General features: G+C 37.4%; 2 protein-coding genes across 2 annotated transcripts; both read right to left on the bottom strand.

Annotated features, from left to right (window-relative positions):
• Positions 1 to 1,288: 1,288 nt before the first annotated feature.
• Positions 1,289 to 8,468, bottom strand: LOC137027310 (uncharacterized). Its single transcript, XM_067395351.1, has 6 exons — positions 8,446 to 8,468; positions 6,213 to 6,379; positions 6,025 to 6,121; positions 5,338 to 5,544; positions 4,133 to 4,276; positions 1,289 to 1,727 (listed from the first exon to the last, which is right to left on the bottom strand). The coding sequence occupies exons 1-6, from the start codon at positions 8,464 to 8,466 to the stop codon at positions 1,551 to 1,553; spliced, it is 813 nt and encodes a 270-aa protein (XP_067251452.1). The 5' UTR covers positions 8,467 to 8,468; the 3' UTR covers positions 1,289 to 1,550.
• A 10,687-nt stretch (positions 8,469 to 19,155) lies between these two features.
• Positions 19,156 to 24,741, bottom strand: LOC137026480 (uncharacterized). Its single transcript, XM_067393834.1, has 4 exons — positions 24,504 to 24,741; positions 21,108 to 21,163; positions 20,639 to 20,855; positions 19,156 to 19,329 (listed from the first exon to the last, which is right to left on the bottom strand). The coding sequence occupies exons 1-4, from the start codon at positions 24,738 to 24,740 to the stop codon at positions 19,156 to 19,158; spliced, it is 684 nt and encodes a 227-aa protein (XP_067249935.1). The 5' UTR covers position 24,741.
• Positions 24,742 to 25,120: the final 379 nt, after the last annotated feature.

Below are 25,120 nucleotides of genomic sequence, written 5' to 3'. Positions count from 1 at the left end.
GTACCCCGATCCTTCTTCTACGTAGCCATGATGTTTTGTAATTGATGCAGTATGTGGTCTGGCATTGTAATGTTGGAAAATGCAAGGTCTTCCCTGAAAGAGACGACATCTGGATGGGAGCATATGTTCTAGAACTTGAATATACCTTTCAGCATTGATGGTGCCTTTCCAGATGTGTAAGCTTCCCATGCCACATGCACTCATGCAACCCCATACCATCCGAGATGCAGGCTTCTGAACTGAGCGCTGATAACAACTTGGGTTGTCCTTGTCCTCTTTAGTCCGGATGACATGGTGTCCCAGTTTTCCAAAAAGAACTTCAAATTTTGATTCGTCTGACCACAGAACAGTTTTCCACTTTGCCACAGTCCATTTTAAATGAACCTTGGCCCAGAGAAAATGCCTGTGCTTCTGGATCATGTTTAGATATGGCTTCTTTTTTGACCTATAGAGTTTTAGGAGCAGACTCGTTGGTAGATGAGGAGCGGATACACGGCAGTAGAGGTGGCACATATGATCAGACTAATCCCACCCACTTTGAAGTGGTACTAAACTGCAGTGGAAAAGCAAACCGAAAGTAAAGCAAGCCGAGCCGTGCCATACTGAGCTGAGCCGAGCAGTAACACGCAGTGGAAAAGCACCAATGTCCACACCTGAGAGAATTTGAGAATTTGAACATTCACAGAACGGGCTTGGAGAAGATTATTAGGAGGGAAGGGGGCCGAGTCTGGGTTTGTGGAGGTAATCTTACACTACAGTCGGCCACTCAGGGAGAAACAGAGAGAACTGCAGAGGGAAGAACAGGAAGGAGAAAAAGTGGCATCAGGGTCTGAGCCGCTAACGGAGGCAGAAAAGGAAAATGGGGTAGAGATGGTGGGAAGGTCTCTGCGTCTTGGCATGTGTGGAGCAGATCGTGTGATCCAACACCCCCGAGATGAGGACAGGGGCTCGATAGGGTTGTCAGGTGGAGAGGGATCGCTCTTTGGGTCAGCAGATTGCAGCAGAGGTTCAGCTCGATTTCGGACATGACAATACTTGAGTGGGCCAAATGCTACAAAACTGTCACCGGACACCAGACAAGGTGAGGGACAGCTATATATACAGGCCTCTCTTTCGCTGATTGGTTGGATTACCTGAACGTGCTCCAGAATTTTGTTAAGTAAACAATTTAAGTTCAGTTACTGTTATTTATTTCAGGCAATGGGAATGTTTTTTTTATTGCTTTAGTTTTAGTTAATAATAACCCTGCTTGTTTTATACAACATTTACTGAAATTTCCCTATTAAATTATTTTTGTAATTTTGTACTTTTTTTATACAGACATGGTTGTTGATAATGTAAAAATAAAATATTAGGTGATTAATCAGTCTGACTGATATATCGATGTATCATCAATATGTACAATATCTAGCAGCAACAACCAGAATTGCAAACATAATGACTTGTTTTGAATGACTTGCAGCTCTGTTTGATGCAGCTACGGTGCATAAATTAAACACGACATCTGATATCCAGTGTAAAACTACTAAAAATACAGCCCAGTGCTATTTTCACAGACATGACGTGTACCTGTTCTGTAGTGTGCAAATATAAACGCCTCTGGCAGTCTGTTGCTGGCTTACACATGTTACCCACGTGGAGAAGCTCAAGTTCAGTCTGTGTCTCTCTGCTTTTCTCTCCATCCATTCAACAGCACACTTCTGCTGCTCACAGTAGGGCCCCACGGCCTATAAAACACATACAAAAACCAGGGGTCACAGATATAAGCTACATTTGTCCACAGTCAAAGCCTTAAATACATAAATGTGATTTATCAACAGCTTCTGAAAGTCAACATTAAACATTTTGCTTCTCTAATATTGACAAAATGACAATTTATTAGCATGATTTACGCTAAAATGATCATATATTTTTTGCCAAATTTTGTTTGTAATTTGAGAAATATTTGTTTAGATGTAATCTTAACAACAAAAAAAAAGAAAAGAAAAAAAGGAGATTTAGGTAATACCCCATTCAAGTAGATGTGCTGTGCTTGTTTGGCTGTACCTACACAGAAAATAACCTGGACCTATTTACCATGATGGCCATCAGGTGAACTGACTTGCTTCAAAGGGACTTACTTACTGATGTACTAATGCTGCCTTCAGGTGCTATCTGAATTATCGTAAATACGAGTTTCCTTGTTAAAAATTGGACATAAATACCCATATTTACCACTGGGAAGCTCTGAGATAATTTAGATACCCAAGTTCCCGAGTTGGGCATGCCATACACTTGGCGAAGGGGAGAACAAATCCTGCTGTGACTGGTATTCTTTATTAGTTTTTTCCACAACAGCTACATTGTCCTGTCCTAAAGTAGTGCATATTTACATGTATGAATAGTCATTTGATGCATACTGTACATTTTATACACAGTGAAAATAGGCTGTATTTGACCGAAATTCTAAAATTGTCAGCAAGCTGGCTATCTTGATAACGCGGTGGATGTATATATAGTTGTCAATTAATGGGACGCTAATTATCATTTTGGCTTTAATAAGATTTCCCCAATAAATAGGCAAGAAAAAACCTGCTGTCCTCCATGATTCCTGTTCTTTCCAACAACAAAATACTTGAATACGACAAACTCATAATCACAACTTCAGAAGCGAGAAGTAGGAATTTTCCAATAGCACGTGAAGGCGACATAAGGAAGTCAAAAGGGTCCATTATGAGATCATGTGGACTCTCAAAACTCTCAAACAGTGGTTCTCAACCAGGGGGTCAGGTTGGAGGGGAGTAGTTTCAGCATTTTCGACTCACCGTCAAACTGACATCATCTGAGAAGGAACGCCATTCCAGACCGGAAGTAACTTTTCAGATTTTGATTAAAGATTACCACGACAAACAATTTTTTTCTGTGTATTAACTTGCACGGAATAATTGCTCACCACAAGACTAGTAATATGCACTAACAATAGTAAATAGGGTCAATTTTGATTTCATGACGACTTTAAAGCTACAATATGTAAGATTTTTGCAGTAAAATATCCAAAAAACACTTGGCCAGTGTTATATATTTTGTTCAGTTGTGTACTTTGTAAAATGTTCCCAACTATTTGAAAATCGTGAGAAATTTTTAACCAAGGATACGGGACGTGTATGGAGTTGCCTGTCAATGGCGTCATACCCACGTTACCCTCGGTTTCCGTATTTATTTTGTAGAAACCATGGAAACACTAAAGATGCTTTAATATATTATGTTTTATTAGACAAGGGAACAACTGTTTGGTTACATGTATAGAAAGAAAACGATTTATTGCTATATTGCTCAACACTTTAGTCTTATTGTTTAAATTCAGTTTTCTTGATTTTCCGAGAGTACCATGCTTTTACCATGCCTTCGAGAAAAACACTATTTTGTCAAGTTTTTTTTTCTCCATTATACAATACGTTTTGTGCATGAAGACGACATTTCCCAAGATTCCACGCTCAAACTCGGCGTCATCAAGCTATGCCTTTGTTTAGGCGACCTCTAACGGTTAAAAATTTACATATTGTAGCTTTAAATGATCTCAATCTTGTTAACACGCTCTAAGCGCTGTAAATGCTAAGAAAGAATTATTTTTCTGTGGCCATGAAAAATACCCTTTTCTTAGAACTAATTGATAATGAATACTGAGTGGTCACAGGATGAACTTATTAATTGTTTGTAATGTCTATGTAGCTACATCAAGTTAATCTGATTAACTAATAATTCAAATATTCATAATTAATCATAAGTTATGACTAATTATTAATATTTCCCCTTTGAGCTAATATGCTACAATTCAGTAAATCACAAACAACTAGAAGAGTTATGTAAGTTCATTGGTTTAAAAAGAGTGGGAATGCTGAAGAACATTCAGCATTCAACTTCTGTAATCCTGAAATGTAATTATTTTAGTTTCTTTTTTCTTACTTTTTTCTTTTTACAGAAACTACAAGTGCCCATATGTGGGTAAAAAAAAAAAAGTTGAGAACCACAGCTTTAAATACAAAAGGAAATAAAATAACAAGACTCCCCAGTGCTGATGGGAGTTTTTCTGACCATATTGGCATTTAGAGTAACTAGGGCAAATTCATAACATCTGCTTTTTATATTATTTTACCAGTCTGGTCCATGTACAGAAGCAGTGTCTGAGTAGACTGGTGTCATGGGTGAGGGCTGCATGCTGTTCCAACATATGCTGCCTGCATCTCTGCCAAACCATTAGTTCCCACTGAACGACAGAGTGAATGAGCACACTCCTCTCCTGTAAATTAAAAATAAATAAATAAATAAACTAAACAACTTTGTCCCAAAGTCTCTCAAACTACCAAACGTAGTTTATTAGCAGTTCATCCAAAGTTAAAATTTTGTTAATTTTTACTAATTTTGTTCCAGACCCAAATTATTTAGCAAAAGGTGTTTTTGTATGATACAGTCATGGGCATAATTTACAGGAGGGACATTTCCCCACCACTTTTTGTAACATTTCGCTGCATGGATGTACTTAATATAAAAGAAACATCTCCGTTTGATTAGCAGTTCATTTGTGTTAAATAAGTGGTGATCTGTCGCTGGAGTGTGTTTTTGAAATCATGCTGAGTGCTCGTTGCCACAAGCGCTTCAATTTATTGCTTAAGGCTATTGCGGAAGCTATTTGTTCTGGTAAAAATCAAAAAACAAAATGATTACTGAAATTACTACTGAAGCAGTACATAATGAGGGCAACTGAATTAACCTGAGATCACATCATCTCAGTAAGCAGTTACCCTCAGTAGCGTAATCCTCCCAGCCTGTCCATGGACCGGATCAGATTATGGGTCGGTATAATACTGGAGACACACACTTCATCATTAGTCCAAGACAGAGCCAGATATCAGTGCTCACAGGAGCTCATGTGGCCCATAAAAACGGAGGGGTCATGGGTGGGGGGGATGGGAGGGTGATATTACAATCACTGATCACCTGCTCTTTCAGAGCGTGTCTCAGTAATAACCTCCCTGAGGTCCTGCCTCCTCCATTTTGTAGCCCAGCGCTTCCGCCCCCTGCTCCTCAGAGGGGGGGCACAAGCAGCCACACTTGACTTCTGATCCTGTCTCCAAGAATCCCCTGGAGACTGGTCAGAAGGCTTAGAGGAATCCCACAAGGCAAAGACAATTGTGTACCTCTCCTCTTGAAAAGATTGACAAACGTGAATGGAGCTTTTTTACCGTGAACTTGTCACAGTGCACATCCAGCATTTTTTCAAAGTTGGCATAGTTACTATAGAGCAGCATTTCTGCCAGAGGACCAATATAAATGATTTTGTTGATTAAGAATATCATATACCCAGTGCTGGACAGCCCTGCAGTGCATTTGAGTATGAGCTCTCCACATCCTGAAAACCACAGTCAGTTCTTTACGTCTCCTGCTTTTTCTACAGAGATCCGCCTGTAGTCTCATATCTCTGTTAGTGTGCACTAGACTCCTCCACTGGGAAAAAGCCAGACTCAAATCAGGATGCATCATCCTGCCGAGGGCTTTTAGCAGCACAACCTGAGGAAAAATGAAAAAGTGGAAGATTTATATGAATAGAACTGACTGCTGAATTGCCACAGTTTGGTCCCCTACTGTTAATAATATAACAGTAGAAGCCAAGCTGACTCTGGATCAGAACTGTTGCACTATGAAGTTTTAAATTATTTATTGCCAGAATGATCCAAAAACAGGATTCCTATTATGGGTTGATTAACAATTTGGTGGAAAGAATCCATACTTAAGTTATAACAAACAATAAAAAGCCATAAAAATCTAAAATCCTAATATCAAAATGCAATTTTGTTTCTCAAGTAAATGCTTCGATTTTGATAGGATGTAAGTTACTGTTACTGGGGGGAAAAAGCTAAACTGCTAAATAAATAAATATTACTAGATTTAACAGAAAGTGCATGTTAAATATCAGGGACATATTATAAACAAAATGTTTATGTATAAACAATATAACCTGCAACTGATTGATTGGTTGACCAATACCACCTTTGATCTGCAAAGTCTGCAGTGATCATAGGAGCCCCAGAAACAACTATAAACCATTCTTTCATCTCCTGGGTCTTTGTGTTCCTCAGGAATTGTACTGCAGGGGAAACAACAAAGTAGGATGGTCTTTAAAGTTAATATTAAAATGATTGTACAATTAAAATAAAATGTTGTCTTATGTAGCTAACCTGATAACTGACGGCAGAGATCTGTGTTCCTCTGATACAGTCCATGACATGTGGCTGTGCTGTGACTCTGTGGCAAGTAGAGGGCAGTGTTGCTCTCTGTGTGTCGACACACTTCGCTCCAAACTATCATCTTCTGCTGTGCAGTTTTCACATTCTACCAGAGAAACCTGATTGAATGATTGAACAGTCATGATGCCAAAAAATATTCACAATATGCTTATTGATAGGGTGACCAGACGTCCCGTTTTTCCCGGGACAGTCCCGTATTTCAGCTCTATTTTTAGTGTCCCGACTTATTAAGAAAAAAATAATGTTTTGTCCCGTATTTCATCTTTCAACTGGGTGATGGAGTTCTGTCACACAAGAACAGCCTAATCAATTCGTCATAGAACAAAGTTACCATTCAATCACAATTCGTTATCGATTAGTGAAGGCGGGATAGGCGGAATCACGCTGAATAACACAGACCAGAAGCCTCTCTCTCACGCACTCTCTCTCTCTCTTTCGCGCGATCAGTTATCCTCGCGCCTGAATGGTCAAATGCACACATAGTTTTTCAAAATGTCCATCGTGTGGAGTATCTCACGTAAATACAGTCGGTTAAGTGGACGTAAACAGGTGGGTAAAAACAGGAAATGTGTCAGTAGCCTATATTAAATCCATGGATTCGGTCTTAAAGGGACAGTAGCCTAATTAAATATTTGTCAGTATATTCAAATGTGAAAAAACAAGTTTAGTCTCTGTCGTATTTGTTGTATTGTTTGTAACTTGTTTGTAAATTTCTTTTTATATAACAATATATAACAAATATTTATATCTACACTGCCCTCCAAAAGTTTAGAAACGCCCTAGAAAAGTGGGGTTTTGGACAATATTGGCATGAATCCTTTTTAATTTGTGATAATTTTGCACTGGTAAGGGACAACACAAATTATAAAAACACATTTTATTACATAAACAGTTTATACATAGAAAAAAACTTAAATTTTTGATTCATCAAAATATCCAGCATTAGCAGCTATCTGACCTAAACTGGGTTCTGATTGGTTCATTGTATTCTAAACTTAATTGGCAATCAATTGTTGAAGCTATTAAGGTGTGCTGACCCAAAAATCTTTTACAAACCTGGGCCAAGTTTAAACCAGTAACCAGGCATCACAGCTGGCAAAGGGGCATGTCTGACTTTGACATGTATATACTGCCATTATTATGTAATGAAATGAAATGAACACATGAAAATTATTATTGCTGGATAATGTCAAGTTACTGTAATGTATTTGCACCAAAAAATTATAAGGATTTATGCTGATATCGTCCAAAACCAGACTTTTCCAGGGGTGTTTTCAAACTCTTGGAGGGCAATGTATATATATATATATATATATATATATATATATATATATATATATATATATATATATATATATATAATATAGTGAAATAAAATTTCTTAAATCATGGTCATATTGCGCACTCGTCCCGTATTCCACCATGAGAAATCTGGTCACCCTACTTATTGATGAAACAAAACCTATACTTTTCCAACTGATTATGTTCCATAGGAATTACTCAGCTAAAGAGCAGAAAGTTTGACAATCAAATCAATCTCTTTTTTGTATCAACAAGACTACAATATTAACAGTAAAGTCTTAGTCTAGGTCTTAAAGGGATAGTTCACCCAAAAATGAAAATTATTCCATGATTTACTCATCTTCTTTCAGACGAACACAAACAGAGATATATTAAAAATATCCTTAGTCCTCCAAGGTTTATAATGGTTATTATGAATAGCAGAAATTTTGAAGACAAAAAAATGCACCCATCCATAATCCATACTGCAACATAGTAAACAATGACATGACATACTACGCGTGATAGCATAGCACGTCATGGCATAGTGTAGAACGGCATGGCATGGCATCAAGTTAACGATTTTTGGAATATGTCGAATGCATATGGCTGTCGTGCTGGAAGCTTGTTATTTTACTTTATAAAATGCATAGATTACACAAATACATCGATTCACAACCAATCTAAACCTTGGAGCATGGCTTGGAATCATTATACACCTAGCATGGCTTGAGGGTGAGTAAATCCTGGGATTATTTTCATTTTTGGGTGAACTATCCTTTTAAGGGCTCTGCTATGGTCTGGGTCTGCTAGCTGGAAAAATGCTAATTTAAACAAAACAAACAAAATGCAGGCAATTGGCAGGTAGCACTGAGTCTTGTACCTGAGGTACAGCAGTGGACATAAGAGGATCAGAGCTGGACGAGGAATAGGAGGATGGATGAACATGAGCCAGTCTGGCTGTGAAGAGCAGAACTGCTTCAGAGAAAACAGCCTGAGTGTGTCTGTACCACTCCAGAAGAGCAGCCCGCTGAACAGCTCTATCTTGAACTGATCTGTGAGATCTCAATAAGAAATTAAAGAATTGAGCAGGGAAAGGTAAAGAGACATAGTTAAAGAGAAAAAGAGGAGTTCATCATACTGTGCCAACTGTTGTTTCACTAATATCTCTGTCCACTTATGAAGAGTGTTGTGGAGCAGTAGCATTGCTGATAGTTCTTGAGCTGAAATGCCTGTTTTCCATTTGAACACTTCCATCGTACAGCCTAAAATCCAAATAGATTTTCAACATTGATGATGATAATAATAAGAACTGTTTCTTGAGTATCAAATTACTATATTAGGATTATATCTCTGAAGAATCATGTAACTCTGAAGACTAGAGTAATGGCTGCTGAATATTCAGTTTTTAAAATGTTTTCAAGTTATTTTAGGTTGTAATAATAGATCACAATATTACTTATTTTACTGTATTTATATCAAATACATTCAGCCTTGGTGAGCATGAGACTTTATTTAAAATCTTTCCAACCTTGAACTTTTGAATGATGGTGTATATCATAGATAGCTTACATCTTAAGCACATTATCATACTCATGAAATGATCTAACCTGTGTTTTTCTGTCTTGTATGAAACTGGTGGATGAGGAAATCCTTCTGCAGACAGTGTAGCTGAAGGGATCTGCTCCATTGCTGTAAGCATGTCTTGAGTGTCAGAGCCTTTCTGTGATAACAGTAATGCAGAAGCAATGCACTCCGCTGGACTAGTGCTTTCCACCCCGATAAACACCTACCATAGACACACAGAGAATCAGTGCCACAACATCAATGAACAGTTTAGCAACTATATAACAACACCCTATAAATGTCAAAATTGTCAATCACTGCCATTACATTCCTTGTGAGAGACGTGCGTGGCTGCACACTCCAGTAACTTTCCACACTCTACAGGCGCCGCATGCAATGTTTTTTGTCAGGAGACAGGAGTAACAACTGCAGATTATGAGTTACCTGTGGTGAGTCCAACATAATGAATCCACTAACACGACACAGCGAATGCCGGTGGTAAACACTCGTGTTCCAATACTCGTGCACAAGAATTTCCCTCGAAATCTCCGGTCGGGGGTGAAAGATCAACCCCTGCCCCTAAGACAAAAAGTCCCTCCTGGTCGGAATATACCACGGAGAGCCTTCCAGGAGAAACACTAGGTCCGAGAACTAAACTTGATCAGGCCAAAATGGAACTACAAGTACCAGGCATACTCCGTCATTGGCATACTTTTGTTGGAACAGAGCTATCGGGGAAAATACGTACATATGCAGCCTTTGCCATGTCAGAACCATGGCATCTAGCCCCAACGGAGCTGGAGGTGTGAGGGCAAACCAGAGAGGACAGTGGGTAGACTCTTCTGAGACAAAGAAGTCCACTTCCGCTTTGTTGTACCTCTGCAAAATTAACTCCACCACATTCAGGTAAAGTCCCTAAGGCCTCAGGTCCTGCTTCGACGAGATATCTGCACCCAGATTCAAGTGTCCAGGGACATAAACTGCCCTCAGCGTGAGCAGTTTGTCCTCTGCCAAGGTCTTATACATTCTACAGGTCATGTGAAATGAATATGAAACAAAATAGCTCATATTTAGTTTGGCCCCCTGATGTTGGTGAATAACATTTTGTGAAAGATAAACTCTTTCACTAACATTTTTATGAACAATTGACAACATTTAAAAAAAGTGTTTGTACTTTATTATTTGTATGTAGTGCAAGCTTTTCAACATCTCATTTGAATTTAACAGCCACAATGCAAATGAAGCACAGGAGAACAAGCTGACTTACCTTGAGAGTTGAGCTCTTCGTAAATTCTCCCGTACTCTCCTTAACTCTTTCCTTGCCCGAGCCCTTTGACGCCACATTATAAATGTAGTCTGCATTCTGCCTTTATCCTGCAGGTGGCACATTCTCTCCAGACATCTCCTTGTTTCCTGCATCCTTCCTGTGAAATCTCTCCACTTCCTGAAGTTTACTGCACAGATTTCAACAGCAGCCATTACTCCCAGGCTGCGTTTACGTCAAATTTTTTATGCCCTTCCCTTGTTAACTTCCCTCCGTCTTGTTGACTCTAATGTACTTCATTGCTTACGTTGCAATGTGTTTAAATGTAACACCCTAAGCCCTTGATCACTTTGAATCTGATACGGAGCTGATGTATTATTTGTAATATTTTCCTTATAAATTTGTTTGCACATAATTCTATAGGCCTGTATGTATGCTTGAGCTGTTAAAAAAAAAATAATATAAAAATTAAATATAAACACATAAAATATGAATACATTAATATTACATATGAATACATTAATATATTTATATAAAATATTAAAATATACATAAACTAAAATAATAACACAAACTATAAAGGTGTAAAAAACATTCAGCATAAGGTAGCTACAAGTATTAAATGCGGTTAAATGTCAAAATAATTCCAATATCATACACTATTAACCCTTCGGCAGGAGTTTGATTGACAAGCGATCTAACCAATCATAATGCAGAATCTGCCATTTTGTCCAACAAAGCAGTCAGAAGTTAGAAGATTAACCTCGGTGGACTTGAATTTGAAATGGTGTGCATTTACGTATTTCCGCGTTTGAAACAACATTCCTTCTCATGTTCATTAATGTTTATTTGCTATAAATCAGGGGTGTCCAAACTCTGTCCTGGAGGGCCACTGTGCAGAGTTTAGCTCAAACCCCATTTAAACACACCTGAATCAGCCAATCAAGGTCTTATTAGGCATACTAGACACTTTCAGGCAGGTGTTTTGAGGTAAGTTGGAGCTAAACTCTGCAGGACAGTGGCCCTCCAGGACAGAGTTTGGACACCCCAAATGTACTAGTACAAAGAGATGATCGGTTCACAAGCCGCTTGAGCTGAGGCACTACAGCAATCTGTCACGACACATTAAAGAGCCACAAAACGTTTTTTATTGTTCAAATTTCTTTTAAAAAAATTACACAATTTGAAAGCTGGGACTTTGTTTAACATCATAAGTAACCTGCTCTGTCTTGTCTGTCAACATGTTGTCAATATCCTCTTTGCTCCGCCATGTATTTTTCACTGCATGCGGCATGACAGTGCCATGCAGACAAAGCAACAGTAACTAAGGGGGGCGGTTCTTTGCGAAGGGTCAATTGTGTGAGGTGGGGGTAAATTAAGTGCAATCTGCTTTGATGTCACATTCGTGTTGCATTGTGGTCTATGGATCTGCCTGAAGTGTACATATTGAGTAGACTAGCTCTCTCGATCAAAATCGAGGGGTCGAGGGTCTGTCCAAATAGACTTCCCTCGTCCACTTGACAAAGTTGAATGCAATTCAAAATGGCGGTGGGGATTCCCCTGAGGGAAAGTGCTTAGGGAAGTTCATGAGTGTATGTCTAAAAGTGGAGTTTAATGCATCCACAGTCTCTCACCTCAGCAGACTCCTGTCATCAAAGTTTTGAAAAGGCCTCAGGCAAAGTGCTGTCAGTGACAGGGGCTGTTACTGAATGCTGTCAGTCATCCCTATCTGGAGGAGGGGGTTTTTGGCTTTTTTTTTTTTTTTTTTTGGCTCCACCTACCTGCTAACATCCGTCTGGAAAGCACCCATGGGACTCTGGTGCTCAAACGTGTTAGTTTTGTCTTCTGAACGTAGCAATGCCAGTAGTGCAGGGTGCGTCTGTTCAGGAAACAAATGATGTGGTAGCACATGTTTACTGTATTCCACTGGTAAACAATTTGCATTGACAACTTCACCTAAACACTACATTTTATGATCCATTTGACCATACAAAGAAAAAGCCTCCACAATGCTGTGGTGTTCTGGGTGGTTGCTATTGCTTTGTTATGCAGTTACTAGGTTATTTTAGATGGTTTCTTGGGTTATATTTTACATTGCTCTCTGAAATACTTAATTCTTATTGATCAGTCGCAACATCCCAAGATCAGTTATTCCCCAATAATGTCAATAGCTACACTCTATAATGACTGCTCATCCAGGTATTTGGGGCCGGACCTTCTTTCATATCTCTCGTACCACACCACTGACACACTCTCTCTTGTTTCATTCAAATTGCACTTCCCAAGAGCAGTGAAAGTCATCATAACGACCATTCACTCTCAGAAAAAAAAAAAAAAGTGCAAAAATTATACATTTAGAGGTTCTAAAGCTGGTCACTGTGGCAATACCTTTAAAAGGCCATCTTTGTACTCTACCTTATTTACCCCTAAAAGGTTTACAGTAGTACCTTAAGGATACATGTTACATGGGTTGCACAATTGAAAAAAAAAATAAAAAATTGAATTGCTGATAAACTGTAAAATTACAATTCTAATATTTATGGCTGTCTTAAAGGGGTAGTGTACCCAAAAATTTTGTCACCACTTATTCACCCTCAAGTTGTTCCAAACCTGTATGACATTCTTTCTTCTGTTGAACAGAAAGGAATATATTTTAAAGAATGATGGTAATCAAATACTTGATGGTAGACATTGACTTACATAGTAGGAAAAAGAAATACTATGGAAGTCAATAGCCGCTTTTCCACTATCGGCTGAACGGTTCTCATTGCGTAATCGTTGCATTCCTTGCCAATCCAGACCAGCTGGTACGGTTCCAGTTTTGTTTTCCACTGTGGGGCTTATAACGGCCACTCTTTGGAATGTAATATAAAAGCATCAGTCATTGCCTTGATAACGCAAAGGTTTACTTATGATATGAGATGTAAATAATGACAGTGTTATAGCAGATGATTAGATATTTCTTTTAATTGTGTTATTAATTTGTGTTTACGTCACTCAAATAGAGCACTTAGCCAGCTATGGAGAAACTGGTAGCCAGGCAACAGACAAGTGACCAATCCTTGTGTTGACATCACTTCACGAGAATTCCGGGCCAAGAACGGTTTGTAATCGTGCCGTGCCGTACCAGGTTCCAGTGGAAAAATATCTTCTTAAAATATCTTCTTTTGTGTACAACAGAACAAAGAAACTCAGGTTTGGAACAACATGAGGATGAGTAAAAAATGATGACAAAAGTTTCATTTTGGGGTGAACTCTTCCTTTAAAGGGCACCTATTATGCCCCTTTTTACAAGATGTAATATTGGTCTTGGGTGTCCCCAGAATGTATTTGTGAAGTTTCAGCACAAAATACCCCACAATTAATTTATTATAACCATTTGAAAATGTCATTTTTGGGGCCTGTTTTAAAAAGAGCTGTTTTGGTGTGTACCACCTTAAATATAAATGAGCTGCATATCCCCGCCCTGCCTTTGGATGAGGGCGTAACTTGCATACCTATGGCAATAAACAGTCAGTAATCTGAGCAGAATGGCTGAGAGTGAGAGACCCGCTGTTTTGTATGGCATTCAGCCGTACATGTTTGAACCGGAATCAGACCCAGATGATGAAGAGACTCCGGCAGAAGAAACACAATTGAGAATGGAGCAGGACGTCTCTGAATGGTTATTTGATACATTTATGTACTTATAGAGTTTTAATCGCGTCCCCTTTGCAATTATGGATGTGCAACACACACACACACACACACACACACACACACACACACACACACACTGTGATAACGTTCGCGCAATTTTTTGAAACTACAAACACAAATACTGTGATAACGTTTGCTAAGTACGTTAGATACACACTATACAAACAAGGTTTAAATTATATAACGTTACACAGAAATTCTACGACGACGACAACAACTTTAGACACATTTGTTATTGAATTGGCTGACATCGACTGAAATGACTATTTGCTCAAAAAACATTAAATACACTTACTTCTTCTGGAGGTGACGTTGGATCGCGAACAGTAGGCAACGATCCACACTTGAGGATTAACTTTGAGCAAGACCTGCTTTGAATTGACCCTCTTTCTCAAAACAGTCAGTCACAAAATTATTCGCGCAAACATAAACGTATTTTGGAATTTTGAGTGGCGCCTTAATTCGTAAATAAAATACATCCACTGCGTTTTCAGTGGCTCTGATGTCGGAAGTAAGTGAAAACTACTATGTTCATTATTACATCCCACAACAGAACACTTATGTTTCTTAGGAGACATTACCGGCTGTCGTTGATACAATGGAGGATGGTTGACAGATCACCGACGGCGGGGTCTATGCCAAAACCAGATTGTCAATCAAACCACGTGGGTGGGGCTTAGCGCAATTTTACGTCACAGTGAGAGCAATCTTAGAACAGGGCGTTCTGAGACAGTGCTTATGAATTATTGAGACTGTAAAAAAACCACTGGGTGGATTTTTCTCATTCTAGGGTGGTTTTGCTCACACACTGCCAACACACATTTATGGTCAAACACCATGTAAAAGTGAATTTTGTATAATAGGTGCCCTTTAAGACAAATGGCTTCTTCTTTGACAAGTGCTATTTTTCACTTAAGGCAACCAATAGTAGCCTACTGTATCTTAATTGATGATTTTTTGAGTAGTATGCACTCTAGCTTAGAAAAAAAAAAAAAAAACATTATCTAAAAGCCCAAATATGCTTGTTAAGTCATGATGTAAGGAATATTTCGGGGACCAAACCTCTACTCATTTCAATTGAGAATACTATCTCAACAGCCATTTATAAGCACTATTTCTTCATATAAAGGCCAGAACACACTAAGATGACGGCGATGAACTAGTGGCGACGAAAGCAGACTGCGGGATTGGCTCATGTCGGCAGCGTCTGGGTCCAAAGCATATGCCCGGAGGTCGCGTCGGCCAAAGAACAAAAACTGCCTGACAGCTGACAGTCAGCTTGGTGTGTTCCGCCCTAACACATTTAAGCTAAGCTTTTTAAAAAAACTCACAGTGTACACTGCAGTCTTGAGGCTTAGTGACAAATATTTTAATGATTCATAAAAGATGAATCACTGTCTGGCCATCTGAGATTTCAATATGGAGATAAAGGTTAGGATCATGATTATTTAGTAGTATTATTTGGACTGGACATAAGACATCAGGACATCATACTTAACATATGCCCGAATATAATAATATAATATTTATTTATTTATTTATTTATGTATTTAAACTTACATCTGCAACAACAGTTCATATTTTTATAAATATTTTTGGGAATAGCTTACTCTCACTTTGAAAAAACAAAACAACCAATATTTAAATATCTTAATAGAACAATACCAACTAATATTTAAATCTCTTAATTGCCATACAATGCTAGTACGAGTGACTGTGGCACTAAAATATGTTGTCACAACACTATAAATACAATCTAGGTAGATCTAAGATCTAAATCATTTGTATCATTATATATCGTTATAATGTCCAGCACTAGAACTTGATGACAAAGCACTAAGGCATTATAAACTGTGAAACTGTGTTTTGTGAAAAGCACTATTCAAATAAATTTGACTTGACTTGAAGCTTTAAGGTCGTCTCTTTTAGGGTACTGTCCCAGTGTCCCAAAGCTGCTGTACCCCTAAAAGCACATTTGTTTTTTCTGACAGTGTTGGTGCCTTTTTGTTTTCCATGGCAGAAAATCAGTCATGCAGTGAATGACATGAGGGTGATAATGTGAGAGGCAGATGGACTCTTACCGGCTCAAAACGAACTGTTTTTCTCTCTCTCTTTGACAGGATTCTGTCCTTTTCTGCCAATGATGGAAGAAGTGAAGAAGCTTGTTTATCTGAGTGGACTGCATCAACTTCTCCAGCTTCTTCTGACGGTTACTGATCTTCCATTTCATCCATGCTGATGCTAATAAATGCGTGCTAAAGAAAGACAGAGATCTCATTCTAACAGATATTTATATAAGATAGCAAATTCTGAGAATGCAATCAACATTTTGGAGACTGAAAAAAATAGACTTCACAAGCATGTGCATGACACAGAATGTTCTGTCTGTACCTGTACTGATCAGTGGCCAGCTGTTTTCTCTGATAGGTTATTATCCACAGGGTCCAGACTTTGCTCTGGAGTTGTCTGCCCCACCACGAACATGCCCACCACTGCTGCTGTCTTCTAGAGAATTGCTTTAAACACGCCTGCCTCCACAGCAGCCAGTGCTTATACAGTACAGATAGACTGCAGGGTTTAAAGCACATTTACATACACAACTAGATATTTACATGTTCTTAAGAAAAGGAGAGTGGTGTTTCTAACAGGGTTCCCACTCTTTCATGAACACAGATTCAAGGACTTTTTAAAGCACCAATTTATTTTATATCAAGCACCTATCAAACTATTTTTTTATGAATCATTACTTGAGTAAAACATTCTAAAAATAAATTTTGCAATTGAGTGAAAAAAAGGATTATATGGATTGTAATTGTGGCTTATAAAGAATATATACAATATAATATAGATCACAATTCTGACTTTATAAGACACAATTGTGGCTTTATATCACACAATGCTGACTTTGTAACTCGCAATTGTGAATTTAGCATAGAGTGGGGGAAAACGCCCCCTCTATTGTTTTTCCCAAAATTACCACTAAATAAATACAAGATATATTTTTGTTGTATGGACTACATTGACAAGTGATGTAGAAGTATTCACAATGAAGCTTTTGGTGATGTAGCCTACCTGAAAGAAAATGGATTTCACTGTAAATAATCTAAAAGAATTGTATTTTCAGAATGACAATTATTATTTTTTTTTTTTCAAACCTAGTCTGTGGGGTAAAAGGCCCCCAGCCACGTGTGGTAAAATGCCCTGGGGGAATGGCTTCCCTCTATCATAATAACTGTAGATACTCTGTTCTGAGAATCAAACTCTTTGTTTTTCCATCAAATGTAATCTGACTAGGTGGTTGAATAAAAATATTTGGACTTTATATTTAAAAATGACCAAAGTTAAAAGTTAACATCAGGTAGCTAGTTAGCTAGCATCAGCAAACAATATTTTTCAAATAGTATGTTATAATTTTGTTATTCATAATTGATTATATTCTTTTTCATTTTAAGCTAAAACGTCCTGTACTCTGATTTTGCTGGAAATGTGTAAAGCAAATTGCTTTGTCTGACTGGGGGCATTTTACCCCACCTGCGTTCGCCTGAGGGTGCTATACTCCCCTTGTGAGTGCAAAACGCTGCTCAGGAAAGTTCGAGATACTAAAAATATAATATAACGATGCATTCCACTTATAGAAAAGTTATAAAGAAAAATGCATTAAGTCATGCAAAGCGTTTAGACAGTGATATTAAAATTTAGAATAAATTCATAAGACCATGTTATAACATTCGATTTGGTGAATTACGTTCATATTTGGGCTAACGATTCATGATTCGATCACAAATCTTTTTCATGTTAATTTTACTATTTTGCCAGTGACTGAGTAGTATAGTCAAACTAATTTCCCCATATTAAAAATTTGTTTGGTTACCCACATTCTTCAAAATATGTTCTTTTGTGTTCAGCACAAGACAGAAATTAATACAGGTTTGGAACAACTTTAGAGTTGTCATTTTTAATTTTTGGTTTGACTATACCTTTAAGTACGGAAGAGGATTAGGGCCAAGCAATAATAAAAATCTTTTTTAAAAATCTTGAGATTAAAGTTGTTAAATTTGGAGAAAAAAGTCGAGATAAAATGTTGAGAATAAACTTGTTAAATTACAAGAAAAAACTTGTTAAATTTCAAGAAAAAAGTCGAGATAAAATGTTGAGAATAAAGTTATTAAATTATGAGAACAAATTTGTTAAATTATGAAATTATCATTAAATTATCTCGTAATTTAATGACTTTATTCTCAATGATATATGCCAATGATAACTTTGTCCAGTAAATGCAGTGTATGACAGGCTTTTAGAGTGTTCGTGCTTCGGGTGTACCCACTCAGAAAAGCACGTCAGACCAGCACACAGATAAAATGTTTAACCAGCAAGGCTTTAAAACGCATGCAAATAATAAACTTTTGTGATTGTGTATAACTGCAGTGTTCCGTGAGTATAACTCTACTGCTGTGTTAACGTGATGTGAATGTATGTCGCTTTGTACTACACAGTGTGTTGAGATGGAGGCGCAGAAAGCACTACAGCAAAATACAACGATATTTCTCCTAAAGCAGATCACTGAGACCTTTTTATCATCCACAATCAATATCGCACACACTTATAAGAATGTTCATTTCAGACACGGCAAGTGTCACAGCTGCTCAAATGTCCAAACCCCACCTAATAACAAAGCAAGGGGAAGTACCGCAATGGAAAACTCTGATTGTAAAATAATATTCCGAAACAAATATATTAGGAATAAGTGGGGAATGTTATAATTTTCGCAAAAAATATTTCAAATTTAATTCAAGCACTTTCAAGGACGAATATTTGTTTTCAAGTACTTTCCAGGCCTTGAATTCATGTGTCTGAAATTCAAGTACTTTCAAGGTGCGTGGGAATCCTGTTCTAAAAGAGGTAACAAACCAACCAGGACCTACGTTATGCACAACTTAGGTTAAACTCATGATAAATAGCAAAGGAAAATCCTGATTCCTGTCCAAGACAGTGACTCAGACATCCCTATTGACTCTTATTCATTGTGAGGTAACTGTAGATCTGACCCAGATTACAAGATGATTCTTACTGATAATGAATCACAGCTGCTCTGAGCACATGTAGGTTCCTCCAGGTGGAACATGTGGTCATCAAAACCAAAGTTCTGCTGGGCTGAATGAGTCGTTTTCTCAAAGCATCTGTGTTGCGCTCATTGTGTAATGAGTTATCCAGGTGTCTGCTCTCATAGTGATTCTTCCACTGAAACAGAATATGTCAGGTACTATTACCTTAAAGATATGAAGTTGAAATGGTATGTCTACTGTCTAACACCATGCAGATTTTGGCTTTTGTCCATGCAAAAAATGTCATACTGTCTATAAAATCATAGTTATCAAAGTCAACTACGTTGTAAATTTCTGTGGCATATTCTCAGGAAACTGTGCCATAGTATTTAAAAAACATTTGGGGATGATCACATGGGAATCCATACCATGATACAGTTATTAGTTATTTATCACTACCAACCCTAGTCCATTCATAAAGCGTTACATTATTTCAACCCTGTCACAGTAAGTTATTTATTATTTTAAAGGGTTAGTTCACCCAAAAATGAAAATAATGTAATTTATTACTCACCCTCATGTCGTTCTACACCCGTAAGACCTTCGTTCATCTTCTGAACACAAATTAAGATATTTCCGATGAAATCTGATGGCTCAGTGAGGCTTTTTGTGCTCCAAAAAAACAAAATAACGACTTTTCAACAATATCTAGTGATGGCCGATTTCAAAACACAGCTTCAAAGCTTCACAAATCTTTTGTTTTGAATTAGTGTTTTGGATTGCTTATCAAACTGCTAAACTGCTGAAATCATGTTACTTTGGCGCTCCGAACCACTGATTCGAAACAAAAGATTTGTGAAGCTTCGAAGCAGTGTTTTGAAATCAGCTATCACTAGATGTTGTTGAAAAGTTGTTATTTTGTTTTTTTTAGCGCACGAAAAGTATTTACATCGCTTTATAATATTAAGGTTGAACCACTGTAGTCACATGAACTGTTTTAAATATGTCTTTGATAACTTTCTGGATCTTTAGAGGTTCACTGACTCACTGACTTTGCTGGCAATAGAGACCTCACTGAGCCATCGGATTTCATCAAAAATATCTCAATTTGTGTTCTGAAACGAAGGTTACGGGTGTAGAACATGAGGATGTGTAATAGATGACATAATTTTCATTTTTGGGTGAACTAACCTTTTAAGTAGTTGAATAGTAATAGTTAAATAGCATATGCAGCATAACTCAAAACTTTTTCAAAATATTTTTAGAATGAATGATCAATCCTGTTAAATAAATATTAGAATTCTAATAACAAACCTTTAATCTTCAATAAAATGTAGAGTGTAATCTGACTAAGTATATATGAATAAATTATGTTAATATACTCTTCTTAATAATATAAATAGAAGCCTAAGTCACAGGCACACAAATGTCACAGTTTCCTAAGAATTTGTCATATACGATTCGCTATAGTGTTAGAGTATTGTGCTGTTGTACAAATTTTCTACCTGGTAAAAACTCTGATAGAGCAGGACATTACATCTCCTCTTCTCCACTGCATCATTTTGAGAACAATGCATCTTTGCGACCCATCTCAGAACATACAGAGCTTTGCTTAAAACCCGTCTTTTGTCATGACAGCAGGCTTGAGAGAGTAACCTGAGTCTTTTGGACCACAATCTCAGACAGCGCAACCGCAGACGGACCCTATACAGGTCTTCACACCTGCATATAACACACAGTGAGAACTGAATAAATATTAACAGTGACATCAATGGCAGTCACCGGACAACCTCCAGATAAATCTCTCAGTCTAAACACAGTACATAGGCTCTAAAAAGCATTTAATTGTATTAATTCAGCTGAGCCCAATATTACAGGTACAAGTCACAACAAGTTAAAAGATTTATTGTTATATCAGCTCTATCAGAAGGATTTTTATGCTTTCACAAAAACAGGCATTTTTATTTTCTTTACCTTTCTTCGATTTTCTTTTCATCAAAGTCATCATAAGCCTCTGGTGCCACATCAAGCTTGTCAAACAAAAAGAAAAATGTTAAAGACATATTCAGTTTTATAAAATCAAATCAAATTATATTATCCCTTCAAAACACGCTAGTCAAGAAAAATCTTAAAGGAATGTGAATAGGTTTTCTTATTGGAAACCAATGGAATTAAATAAGAATCTTCCCAGCAGTGCTGCCACCAACATCATAAGACATTTCTATTTGGTTGAATATAGGTTCTGATGTCAGGTGACCAAAATTCTATGTCAGGATGATAGGTGTGTGTGACTTGAAGTAGTGCTGCTCTGACCAATCAGTGTATGACATCAAAGTACCGCGAGAGTGATTGGAGAGCAGACGGCTCCATTGGCTTTTGAATCGAATTTTGATGTCATACCCTGATTGGTCTGCACAGCGCAGCTTTAAGTCGAATGATCCTAATGGCTACGTCAGAAAATAACTTATAACCAACGAACTTTCATTATGGTATTAAGTAACCATATTTCTTCCAAATGCCTCATCCCATTATATTGACATCAAACACTAACACTGTGTCTAACACTAATCCATTTTTTCTTTGTGTCAGAAGTAGCACAAGCGCTCGCGTTGTGCCATTTGTGTCTGGTGTAGGCACGTTGTTACATTTAGTCATGAGGCAAGGTATCCAAAACCCAACATCTGCTAAACATCATAATGCTAACAGCCACACAAAGTTAAATAACATTATTGCACTTTGATATTTTGTTGATTTTTGTTGAAGTCATGGTATTAAGAAACCAAAATGCTGTTTGTCCAATAAATTAAATTATTTGATTGAATTATAACATTTATTTGAATGAATAATCGAGAGAGAGAGAGAGAGAGAGAGAGAGAGAGAGAGAGAGAGAGAGAGAGAGAGAGAGATGCAGTTCCCTTCATCTGGGCAGGTCTCTCTACTAACAATGAAGCTGTGGATTTAATAATAACTTCAAAAACAGTGATGTTACAACCTTGTTGCTGAGTAATATAATGTATTGATTCAGAAGTGAAGCTAATTTATTAATAATTGCCACAGGGCAGCGCTGACAAGTTTCTTTGCTCCTGAATGTTTCTGTATATGCATACTGTGTGATCTCTTTTCACTGTGTGTGCGCTTCAATGAAAGCAACACATTAATTATAAAACATTAATTATATATATATATATATATATATATATATATATTATTTATTTATTTAATTTTTTTTACATACATTAATTATAACTTAATTTGAATGATGGCAAGGGTATGAGGTAGCATTGAGTGGTGTAATACAATATATGTCGGAGCCAATAACCTTGTCGGCAGGGCTCCGACATATAGCGGAAGTGTGCTTCTGGCAACCTGATTTGGATTCAAGGTCCTTTGCTGATCCCATTCCTATCCAATCAAGGCATTAAGGCATTAATTTATTAATAATGTCAATTTATGACAGTTTGACCGGGCCATAGGATACAGTGCCCTCCACAAATATTTGCACCATTAGTAAATATGAGCAAAGGCAGCTGTTAAAATAAATCTGCATTGTTTATCCTTCTGATCTTTATTCAAAAAATTAACAAAATTCTAACCTTTCATCAAAGTAAAACAATTGAAAGTGGGAGGAAGCTCACATTATGAAATAAATGTTTTTCTCCAATACATGTTGGCCACAATTATTGGCACCCCTAGAAATTTTTATGAGTAAAATATCTCTGAAGTATATTCCCATTCATATTTACATTTTTTAGCACACCAGAGTGATCATGAACATGAAATTGCCCAGCCATAACTTCCTGTTCCACAGGAGTACAAATATGTGTAAACACAAAGGCCAAATTCCCTGAATCATTCATCACAATGAGTAAAACCAAAGAATACAGTTCTGATGTGCAGCAAAAGATTGATGAGCTTCACAAAATAGAAAGTGGCTGAAGAAAATAGCTAAAGCATTGAAAATCCCCATTTCCACTATCAGGGCAATAATTGAGAGGTTCCAAACAACTAAAGATGTTACAAATCTGCCTGGAAGAGGACGTGGGTCTAAATCGTCCTAATGTGCGGTCAGGAGGAAAGTTTGAGTGGACAAAGACTCTCCAAGGATCACAGCTGGAGAATAACAGAGATTAATTGAGTTTTGAGTCTCAGAAAGCCAAAAAAATGATCAAACAACACCTACATCCTAAATCAAAGTTGTTTGAGGGGGTTTCAAGAAAAATCCTCCTTACTCATCCAGAAACAATTCAGTTGTCAGACACGACTGGAACTTCAAAAGAGACCTGGTTCTATGGTCAGATGAAAGTTAAAAAAAAAAGAGCTTTTTGGCAGCAAACCCACCAGATGGGTTTGGTGCACGCATGGATAAAAAGTATGTTGTGTTTTAATGTATATAAGTATTAATGTTGTGGGCCTTTTTTTCTGCTGGAGGTCCTGGATATCTTGTTCAGATACATGGTATGGATTCTATCAAATACCAACAGATAAAAAAAAATCAAAACCTGACCGCTTCTGCTAGAAATCTTATAATGGGCCGTGGTTGGATCTTCTATCAGGACAATGATCCAAAGCAAACATCAAAACCAACACAAAAATGTGTCACTGAGCACAAAATGAAGCTTCTGCCATGACCATCCCAGTCCCCTGACCTGAACCTTAAAGAAAATGAGTGTAGTGAACTGAAGAGAAGAAGCACCAACATGGAGCTGGGAATCTGAAGGATCTGGAGAGATTCTAATTGAAGGAATGGTCTCTGATCTCTTGTCAGGTGTTCTCCAAACTCATCAGGCATTTTAGGTGAAGACTCAGAGCTGTTATCTTGGCAAAAGGAGGTTGCAATAATTGGGTGCCAATAATTGTGGCCAACGTGAACTAGAAAAAAACAAACATTTATTTCATAATGAGCTTTTTCCCCCATTTTCAATTATTTTACTTAAATAAAGTTAGAATTTTGTGAATTTCTTTTATTGAAAGATCAAAAGGATAAACAATGCAGATTTATTTTCAAAGCCACCTTTGCTCATATTTACCAAGGGTGCCAATATTAGTGGAGGGTACTGTATACTGTACATATTAGATTCTAATTAAATTTTTGTTGTCCAAATGGATTATGTGTCATCCATATAATAACTCTCCTGGTATTGTACTGAAATGTCTTACTAGAAAAGAAAAGGAAATCAGCTTTAAAGTTTTAAAATAATTTTTTAATGTTATTTTTATCATTAATCATTGTAAGTCTGTTAGTAAACTATAGTCTAAACAGTTTAGTGTTTATTATTTACAATTCCCAAGGAATTCTCCATTTAGACTGGATCCAAATAATGATAGAAATTCCAGTAGACTTCATTTAGGATTGACCAGATGTCAACATACCTGAGCAGAAATCTGAGCTTCTGTTGCAGCCACGGCTTTACACTTCACAAAAGATGAGTGTTGATGAGATGCAAAATATTGTCCATCAGTAGACACTAGTTCATTCCTACTTCCTGCCAGTCCTGGAGGATATTTGTATGCTTCTTTAAGATAAACTCTTTGCATGGTTTGCGTATGGTTCTTTACATCCTCTATATGAATCACCAGTGGGTGCATTTGACTCAAATTCTCCTGCATTTCAAGCCTTTTATGAGGGTTAATCTCAGTAGGGCCATCAAAAGCCAATTTATCGCCATCAGTTCTTCTGTCTCTGACAAAATCTTCATTTTGTCGAGATTTGTTTGTTTGTTTGCTATGTATAGATACTCTAGGGACATGACTAGAGCTGAATCTTGTATTACAGTACTGAAGCTGCTCATTTCTTGGTTGTCTTTTGATATCTCTTGGAATGTAGCTACTGTGCCTTTCACTTTCCGTGACGACAGGTATTGTGAGAGAGGAAACCGCGGAGGTGGTTACAGATAAGTTGGGAGTTTGATGTTCCAAAAAAGAGACTGCTTGTTCAGTTGAGTTGAAGTGTAGCATCGAGCAATGCAAGTTTGCAGACATCCACGAGG

This window comes from Chanodichthys erythropterus, chromosome 9, assembly GCF_024489055.1.
Source record: "Chanodichthys erythropterus isolate Z2021 chromosome 9, ASM2448905v1, whole genome shotgun sequence".
Lineage (NCBI taxonomy): Eukaryota > Metazoa > Chordata > Actinopteri > Cypriniformes > Xenocyprididae > Chanodichthys > Chanodichthys erythropterus.
This window is presented reverse-complemented; position numbering and strand designations above follow the sequence as displayed.

Coding starts and splice junctions, on each gene's coding strand:
- LOC137026480 (XM_067393834.1), bottom strand. CDS start 24,740: ATGCAGGAGAATTTGAGTCAAATGCACCCACTGGTGATTCATATAGAG. Junction 21,164..24,503: donor AAGCTCAGATTTCTGCTCAG/GTATGTTGACAT, acceptor TTGTTTGACAAG/CTTGATGTGGCACCAGAGGC. Junction 19,330..20,638: donor TCTATCAGAGTTTTTACCAG/GTAGAAAATTTG, acceptor ATTCTGTTTCAG/TGGAAGAATCACTATGAGAG.
- LOC137027310 (XM_067395351.1), bottom strand. CDS start 8,466: ATGTCCACTGCTGTACCTCAG. Junction 5,545..6,024: donor GCAGACTTTGCAGATCAAAG/GTGGTATTGGTC, acceptor ATTTTTCCTCAG/GTTGTGCTGCTAAAAGCCCT. Junction 1,728..4,132: donor TCTGTACATGGACCAGACTG/GTAAAATAATAT, acceptor TGTGTTTTATAG/GCCGTGGGGCCCTACTGTGA.